At 36.3% G+C, this 9,931-nt stretch overlaps 1 protein-coding gene across 5 annotated transcripts in view; it reads left to right on the top strand.

Annotated features, from left to right (window-relative positions):
• The window catches only part of LOC127871500 (protein SCAF11-like), a 43,966-nt gene extending 40,535 nt beyond the window's left edge, over positions 1 to 3,431 (top strand). For all 5 annotated transcript variants that reach the window (XM_052414488.1, XM_052414489.1, XM_052414490.1 and 2 more), the window contains one exon: positions 236 to 3,431. In XM_052414488.1, coding sequence (XP_052270448.1) covers positions 236 to 403 — 168 coding nt within the window. In that variant the 3' untranslated portion in view covers positions 404 to 3,431. The remainder of the gene's footprint in view (positions 1 to 235) is intronic.
• Positions 3,432 to 9,931: the final 6,500 nt, after the last annotated feature.

Here is a 9,931-nt window from a genome sequence, read left to right on the forward strand (position 1 = left end):
CAACAAATTGACTAAATTCCCATGTGCATTCACCTTGGACAGTAGATGACCGCTATTGAAAATGGGGTCACTAGTTCAAAGCCCTTTTTGGGTGAGGAGCATATGTCTCCGACCGTGAAACTCTTGTTTAATTTTTTATGGTTTTGAAATTTCTCATACCGCAATGTAAACATATTGACCAATTCAATGTTTAAATGTCAATTTTTATGTTTTACAAACGCCACATTTTTCTCAGATATGCCACAGCAAGAGTGGGAACATCAATCCAAACAAGATAAAGAGTCTTGTTGAGGCATATGTGGAGAAGATGACCAAGCATTCGAAGGATGCAGAAAAGAGCACAGATTCCTCACCGTCTGTGATGGCTAATGGGGAGTGGGTCAAAGCCAAAGCAGTACGATGAAGACAGCTGCTGAAACGTGAATAATGTGTATATAAACTGACTCTGACAGCTAGGTTGTGCTGTACTTGTGAGTTTTCATATGGATTATGAATTGTTAGATATAAACTGTGTAGATATGCTTTTAAGGCCAATATATATATATCATGTGAAAATGAATTGCAACTGAAATGGATAAATGCTAAAAATCATGTGCTTAATGCAGTGACTGATATTGCAACTATATCTTTAAGACAAGTCTCAAATTTTGGTTCTGAAAGTGCTGAATAAGTGTTTGTATACATGTATTGTAAAAAAAAACTTAAGCAATATAGACATCTGTCATGTGTAATGCCTGGTTCATTTCATTATTAATGAAGCCATGTTTAATGTGCATGCATTTGTGGTTGTTTTGTATGTCAGGCGATATATTTTAAAACAAGAGAGTCACAGTTATCTGTTTCTGCTTCATTTGTTATGCTCCCCCAAAATTTATTTTGGGGGGAGCATATAGTGGCCGCTTCGTCTGTCCGTGTGTGCGTCTGTCTGTCCGTCCGTGCACAATTTTTGTCCGGGCTATTTCTCAGCAAATAATGACCATAATTCAATGAAACTTTATGGAAAGCTTCACTACCAAGAGGAGATGTGCATATTATCAGCGGGTTCTGGTCGGATGATTTTTCACAGAGTTATGGCCCTTTGAAATTTTCTATAAAAAAAATCTTTTCCTCCCAACTAGTGTGCCCTCAAGACGTTTCCTTTTATCTGAATATATAGTGCAATATTGTGACAAAAAAAACATTTGGGAGCATCACCCTTCTCGGACGGTTTCTTGTTTCCCCTGTTCTTCAGTTAGTGTCAATATTGGAAGGAGTTGTTTAAACTAATTTTTCCTGGTTTGCCATGTTAAATGGCCATTCATGGACAGATTATATGATAATGGGCTTGCTTAAAATACCTTTCAATTAGTTGTTTTTCTATTGGCTTTATTGATGTGTTTAAAAAAGGTAGCTCATGCTGGCCATGCAGTGTATAAAATCATGTAAACACATGTCTAAACTGGCAGTGGTGAAAGAATTCCCGATTTTTTGTTCTGCAAATCAAATGATTAAATTTCTACATTTACAGAATACATGTATGTGTTTTTCCAGCAATTTTCCTTTCACAATTTCAGCAATGCAAACCAGTTGTCTTTAGTGTAAAAAATAGCTATTTAATTTAAATGATAACCATGCATCATCATGAAATGAAAATACTATAATAAACTGTTTTTCTTAGTTTATTTTGTGTTTTTAGCTCACCTGTCACGAAGTGACATGGTGAGCTTATGTGACTTGTGATGTCCGTCGCCGTATGTGTGTGCGTGCGTGCGTCCGTCAACAATTTGTTTGTGTAGACAGTAGAGGTCACAGTTTTCATCCAATCTTTATGAAATTTGGTCAGAATGTTCATCTTGATGAAATCTGGGTTGGGATTGTATTTGGGTCATTTGGGGTCAAAAACTAGGTCACTAGGTCAAAAACTAGGTCACATAATAGGTCAAATAATAGAACAACCTTGTGTAGACAATAGAGGTCACAGTTTTCATCCAATCTTTATGAATTTTTGTCAGAATGTTAATCTTGATGAAATCTGGGTTGGGATTGTATTTGGGTCATCTGGGGTCAAAAACTAGGTCACTAGGGCAAAGACTAGGTCAAATAATAGAAAAACCTTGTGTAGACAGTAGAGGTCACAGTTTTTATCCAATCTTTATGATATTTGGTCAGAATGTTTATCTTGATGAAATCTGGGTTGGGATTGTATTTGGGTCATCTGGGGTCAATAACTAGGTCACTAGGTCAAATAATAGAAAACCTTGTATAGACAGTAGAGGTCACAGTTTTTATCCAATTCTTATGAAATTTGGTCAGAATGTTTATCTTGATAAAATCTGGGTTGGGATTGTATTTGGGTCATCTGGGGTCAAAAACTAGGTCACTAGGTCAAATAATAGAAAAACCTTGTGTAGACAATAGAGGTTGCAGTTTTCATCCAATCTTAATGAAATTTGGTCAGAATGTTTATCTTTATGAAATCTGGGTTGGGATTGTATTTGGGTCATCTGAGGTAAAAAACTAGGTCACTATGACAAATAATAGAAAACCCGTCAACAATTTGTTTGTGTAGACAGTAGAGGTCACAGTTTTCATCCAATCTTTATGAAATTTGATCAGAATGTTTATCTTTATGAAATCTGGGTTGGGATTATGTTTGTCTCATCTGGGGCCAAAAACTAGGTCACTAGGTCAAAAAATAAGTCACTAGGTCAAGTAATAGAAAAACCTTGTATAGACAATAGAGGTCACAGTTTTCATCCAATCTTTATGAAATTTGGTCAGAATGTTTATCTTAAAGAAATCTGGGTTGGGATTGTATTTGGGTCATCTAGGGTCAAAAACTAGGTCACTAGGTCAAATAATAGGAAAACCTTGTGTAGACAATAGAGGTCACAGTTTTCATCCAATCTTTATAAAATTTGATCAGAATGTTTATCTTGATGAAATCTGGGTTGGGATTGTATTTGGGTCACCTGGGGTCAAAAACTAGGTCACTAGGTCAAATAATAGAAAAACCTTGTGTAGACAATAGAGGTCACAGTTTTCATCTTATCTTTATGAAATTTGGTCAGAATAATTATCTTGATGAAATCTGGGTTTGGATTGTATTTGGTTAATCAGGTGAGCGATTCAGGGCCAACATGGCCCTCTTGTATAATTTTATTTCGAACCTAACACACTGGAGATAATCAAATTAAATTGTCTAGGACTGATTAGAAAATTATCATCTCAAATCCAGTGTTGGATTTTAATCGGTAAATGATTATTTAATTGTCATACATTTTCAACACTGACTTATGTTGAAATTGTATGAGGCTCTTTATCCTGTTTGATGTTTTGATACAGCTTTATAATTGAGACCAGATCTACTGTCTACTGACGTCTAAAATTCGTTCTGATACTGTCTACCTTGTTAAAAATAGCGTCTGTCAAAAATAAACAAATTGTACATAGTGTTTAGTTGTTTATTAGACTTTAAAATGAAATCATCATGTCTGACCTGACAACATTTTCCCAATCTGTTATTTTTATATGATTGACAACATTTTAGTGAACTCCACTGCCCTTGAATTCTGTTTTATGGATAAGTGGCGTAACCAAATTATTGTCCGCCCTGGAATGTTTCCACTCTTGAATTTGGAACATTTGAGGTTTGATATCAAAATCACACAGCATAAAAAGAGCACATTCGGATATGTGGGTTATTTTTATTCAAAAACTTACCTTTGGAATGAAGACCTAATTTTGCACACATGCAAACTGACCTTTGGAATGAAGACCTATTTTTGCATACACGAAAACTGACCTTTGGAATGAAGACCTATTTTTGCACACACTCAAACTGACCTTTGAAATGAAGACCTATTTTTGCACACACCCATGGTGCGGAATGGAAATAGACCATGGCCAAGATTTAACACAATCGCAAAAAATAAAGCACAATACTGAAATGATGTTAAACATTCTACAAAAATGTTATTGGACAGGTTTTATTTTCATTCTATTGTTCCAAGTCCTGTGACCTTGTTTCCAGTTAAAGACAATACATCACAGGCATTACTTTTCATAAATAATACATTTTTTCTACATTTTTCCTTTTTAGCTCACCTGATTGCTCAGGTGAGCTTTTGGGATCGGTCTTTGTCCGTCTGTCTGTCGTCCGTGCACATTTGGTTTGTAAACACCTTAGAGGCCACATTTCTTGTCAGATCTTCATGAAACTTGGTCAGAAGATTTGTCCCAATAATACCATTATCGAGCTCGAAACTGGGTCATGCTGGGTCAAAAAAAAGAAAAACCTTGTAAACCCTATAGAAGTCACATTTCATTCCCAATTTTCATGTAACTTTGTCAAAATGTTTGTCTTAATGATATGTTGGTTGAGTTCAAAAGTGGTTCTGGTCCGTTAAAAAACATGGCCGCCAGTGGGCGGGGAAGTTTTCCTTATTTGGCTATAGAGAAATCTTGTGAACACTCTAGAATTCACAATTTTTGCCCAATCATCATGATATGAAACTTGGTCAAAACATTGGTTTTATTGATATCTTTGAAGATTTTGAAAATGGTCCAGATTGGTGAAAAAACACGGTCACCAGGGGGTGGGGCAGTTTTCTCTATATGTATAAAGTGAAAACATGTGAACACTATAGAAGTAACATTTTTGGTCCAATCTACATGAAATTTGGTCAGAACATTTGTTTCCTAGATATGAGAGTTAAGTTCGAAAATGGTTATGGTCCGTTGAAGAACATGGCTGCCAGTGGGAAAGGGCAGTTTTCCTTATATTTATATAGTAAAAAAGGCTTGTGAACAGTCAAGAAGTCACATGTTTTGCCCAATCATCATGAAACTTGGTCAAAACATTGGTTTTATTGATATCTCGGACGAGTTCAAAAATGGTCCAGATCGGTGATAAAACATGGCCACCAGTGGGTGGGGCAGTTCTATCTCTCTATATAGTAAAAAAAGCTTGTGAACACTTTAGAAGTCACATTTTCACCAATTTTTCATTAAATTTGTAAGAACATTTGTTTCCTAGACACAAGAGTTAAGTTCGAAAATGGTTCCGGTCCGTTGAAAAACATGGCTGCCAGGAGGGGTGCATTATCCTTATATTTAGATAGAAAAAAAACCTTGTGAACACTCTAGAAGTCACATTTTGTTTGCCCAATCATCATGAAACTTTGAAAACATTGCTTTAAGTTATATCTCAGATGAGTTCGAAAATGGTCCCGATCAGTCAAAAAACATGGCCGCCAGGGGTGTGTGGCCGTTTTCCTTATACGACTATAGGAAACCTTGTGAACACTCTTAGAAGTCACATGTTTTGCCGAATCATCGTGAAACTTCGTCAAGACATTGGTTTTATTAGCTCCACTAGCCAGAGGCCAGCGGGGCTTCCTAGTATGTCATGGTCCTTTGTCTGCCGTGCGTGCGTGCGTTAACTTTTTCTTTAAAATCTCCTAAACTACATGTCCAATTCTTATAAAACTTCTCACAAATGTTCCTGGGGTGAAACTATTTCAAATTTGTTCAAATTATGCCCCTGGGGTCAAATTTGACCCCGCCCCAGGGGTAAATAAATTAAACATATGCTTATATAAAGCCTATTTTTGCAAACTTTAAAAATCTACTTGTCCATAACCATTGATTATGTCCCTGGGGTCAAATTTGACCCTGCCCCGGGGGTCACAAAAATGAACATACGCTTATATAAAGTTTATTTTGTGCAAACTTTTTAAATCTTTCTGTCCAGAACTGTAGGGCCTAGGGCTAACAAATTCGGTATGTAGTGACATCTAATAGTTCTCTACTTAAGTTGTTCAAATTATGCCCGTGGGGTCAAATTTGACCCTGCCATGGGGGTCACAAAAAATGAACATACGCTTAAATAAGGCATATTTTGTGCAAACTTTAAAAATTCTTGATTAACCGAATGGCATAGGGCTACCAAATTTGGTATGTAGTGACATCTAATGGTCCTCTACCAAGTTTGTTCAAATTAAGCCCCTGGGACCAAATTTGACCGTTTCCCAGGGGTAACAAAATTGAACATATGCTTATATTGGGCCTATTTTGTGCAAACTTTAAACACTTCTTGTCCATAACCATTGGGTCTATTTCTACCAAATTGGGTATGTATTAAAATCTTAAAGTTTTCTACCAAGTTTTTTCAAATTATGCCCCTGGGGTCAAATTTGACCCTGCCCCGGGGTCACAAAAATGAACATATGCTTAAATAATGCCTATTTTGTGCAAACTTTAAAAATCTTCTTGTTCATAATTATAGAGCCTAGGGCTACTAAATTTGATTTGTAGTGACATCTAATAGTCCTCTACCAAATTTGTTCAAATTATTCCCCAGGGCTCAAATTTGACCCTGCCCCGGGGGTCACAAAACTGAACATATGCTTATATAAAGCCTCTTTTGTGCAAACTTTAAAAATCTTCCTGTCCATAACCATTGGGCCTAGGGCTACCAAATTTGGTATGTAGTGACATCTTATAGTTCTCTACCAAGTTTGTTCAAATTATGCCCCTGGGGCCAAATTTATCCAGTGAAGGCTCCCATTAAAAAGTTGTTCAAGAAAATATGATTAGTCAAAAACATTAAAAAAAACAGTGGAGCGATACAGGGCCATCGTGGCCCTCTTGTTGATATGTCGGACAAGTTGGAAAATGGCTCAGATCGGTGATTTTTTTTAGCTCACCTGATTGCTGAAGGTTTAAGGATCGGTCTTTGTCTGTCTTCCATCCCTCTGTCCACATATGGTTTGTAAACACTAGCATTCACATTTCTCAAGCATTCTTTATCAAAGTTGCTGAGAAGCTATATGGCAACAAGATTCCAGTTAAGTTTGATAATGAGCAAAAAATTGCATAATAAATGCCATAATTATTGCCCTTAGATTGTCAAAATTTTCATTATATTATACAAAATCCTTGTAAACACTAGAGGTCACAATTTTGTTTCAGATTTAATGAATCTTGGTCATAATATTTTTTTTTGTCAGCAAAGTTTGATGTTCGGTCATGAGGGGTCAAAATATAGGTCACCAGGTCAAATCTTACAAAAACCTCATAAACACTCCATACGCCAGACTTTTGGTTCAATAATGATGAAACTTTTCAAGGATGTTTGTCTGGACAATATCTAGGTCAAGTTTGACGTTTGGTTATGTGTGGATAAAATCAAGGTCATGGGGGTCTATTCTTACAAAAACCTTGTAAACACACTAGAGGCCATAGTTTTAGTCCAATAATGATGATACTTGACCAGGATGTTTTTCTTGATGATATCTAGGCAAAGTTTGACATTGGGTCATGTGGGGTCAAAATCTTGGTCACGAGGTCCAAATCTTACAAAAACCTTGTACACATGTAGAATTTTCATTACTTGCTGCTGCAAATGTTTTCATTGCAAAAAAACATGCAAATGGACAGTACTCATTCAGAATTAATCATATGCTCACATTGCAAAAGTAAACAGAAGAGAACCAATCTAATATGCTCTAGAGTACTGAATTTTCAACTAGGCAATGAACAAGGCCTTGTAAAAAAAGGTGAGCGAACTAGGGCCATCTTTGCCCTCTTGTTCACCTTTACAATGACGCTTGTACAGAACAGTTTCAAGTACATAAGTTGATCTTGAATGGTCAGCATCAAAATTGGATTAGTAAATTAAATTCCAGAATAAAAAGCTGAAATCACTTCGCACATTTTCCTTAACGGACTACGGTTTTATATCTTCATCTCCCTACACCAAATATAAAGCCTATGAAGTAAGAGTAAGATGTGCGATAACAGTGTAACAATCGAAAATGGATCACAAAAAGGTACGACCTTTAGTCCTATATTATACTGACTATAATGAAGACGACTATATTTGTTAAACATATTCATTTATGCTTATTTGAAACGCTGTCGAGTCCGTTTCCTGGGACTAGAACTACTACTTGATGTCTATATGTGAGATAGCTCCCACAGCGGGAATCGAGCCCGTGACCTCCCGGTCGCTGGGCGGACACCATATCCACTTCATGTTTTCCCGTCCGACCGCCCGATATTCTGATTCCTGTGGTTTCTCAAAAATCTCGCAAGATACTTGGATGAAACTTGGTAGACTATAAAGGACACTCTGGGGATTTAGTGTTTCTCATCAGAAGGTCCACGTTTGGTCACTGTTAATTAAATATACTAAAACATAAAATTTTAATATCGAACCTTTGTTGATTCAAAAACATCGAAGTGATTACAGAAAGTGTAAAATTTATATAGGTATGATAATTATCGTGGTACACATATTTAAACATGTTGACATTATTAGTCATGATTTTTGTCTCGCTTCAGAGGTCAGATAGCGGGAACTGCCATTTAAAATGCGTCAAATACTTCCACAACTCCGACGTTAAATGTATGGTGAATGATAAACGATCCTCGATAGCAGTACCAAAGGAGGTATTTGGTTGATCATGCAACGCTATATTTGTACATTAAAGGAAACTATAATGATAATAAGCATTCTTTATTGGGTATGTTATTTATCTGGTAGGAGCGGTTTGATAGTAATACTGACGAAACCATGTTGAACATTGGATATACATTACATATCTTCCAAACCAACTCATGCATATAAGCACACATTTTAAATGAAAATTAAATTATTGATTAGGTAAATGATTTGAGCTGGACGACATGTTAAAAAAGTTGTGTATAGGAACATGCATTTTTCCTGATGGATTCGATTCCATACCTTCAATATTTTCATATTTCAGTCTAAAAAAGTTAATTGTAAGCAGTAGTTTTTGTTGTCATGTGGATGAAGCATGTTTACGATATTTCTTACACTTGTTTGACAAATATCTGTTGATACATAGCTATGTTGATAATTAAATATAAATATAGTTTCATATTTCGACACATATTCCCGTGTCGTTATGGCTTATTTCCGATACTTACCACTCATGGAAAAGATCCGTGTGGTATTCAATTTGCGCTTTACGTATTGGCATTTATGTTTTCATTTTATTTCTGCATATAGTTGCTTCGATAAACCCTTTACCACTTAGATAAGTATTGTTACACATGTGAAGTCCCATAAAAAGTTGAATTTAATTAAAGAACTTTCTTACTAGATCAAAGTTTTGAAGGCTTCATTTCCAACCCCTAGATTTGTGAGCAGCAAACAGCATAAAACCTAAACAGACTGTGAGAAACTCGCAGGCCTTTTTGGTTTTATGCTCTTTTCACATAGCCATGTTCACTTTGCTTCTGAGTGGGAAAGGGGTAAAATCGTTCTAGACGTGCGTTTTGTTTTTGATTTATTCTGGTGAAAGTGTGAGTTTTGGCAAGCTCTCCGACATGTTTGAAGCCCTAAGGCTTTTAATATTACCGTTCCAAGGCGTAGTTCCGATTTTATCTAAGAAGACACGTTCTTTAAACAGGAAATACCATTAAGGTGGAAAGTGTCGTCCCTTACTAGCCAATGCGGACTTCAGGCTAATCTGGGACGACACTTTACGCACATGCATTAAGCACCCTTTTAAGTCCTCACTTAAAACCAGTAAGCTCCAAATTGCTCATACCCCCTGTTATACATGTGGTGAATTTGAACACTGATATAGTTTCTGGATTTTCATTGATTACTATATAAATATTCTGTTCAATCCGTTGTCAGAAAATAACGGATAAAACGTAGATCTTACAACTCTGCGTGTCCATATCCATTATCCGTTCATCCGTATACGCACATATACAGACAAGAACACATGTGTTTGAATTTCGTTTCCGGTGCGGGTACTCGGATATGTGCCTTATTGTGCAAAATGGAGAGAAAATAGCATGTGCATGAAACACGCCGTAAACACAAACATGTATGTAAAATAAAGTGTCATTTAGTTCGATGTTCGACGATTGTCGTTCATAATGTTCCATTACATCGTTATATCACTGT

This window comes from Dreissena polymorpha, chromosome 3 (assembly GCF_020536995.1).
Source record: "Dreissena polymorpha isolate Duluth1 chromosome 3, UMN_Dpol_1.0, whole genome shotgun sequence".
NCBI classification, from domain to species: domain Eukaryota; kingdom Metazoa; phylum Mollusca; class Bivalvia; order Myida; family Dreissenidae; genus Dreissena; species Dreissena polymorpha.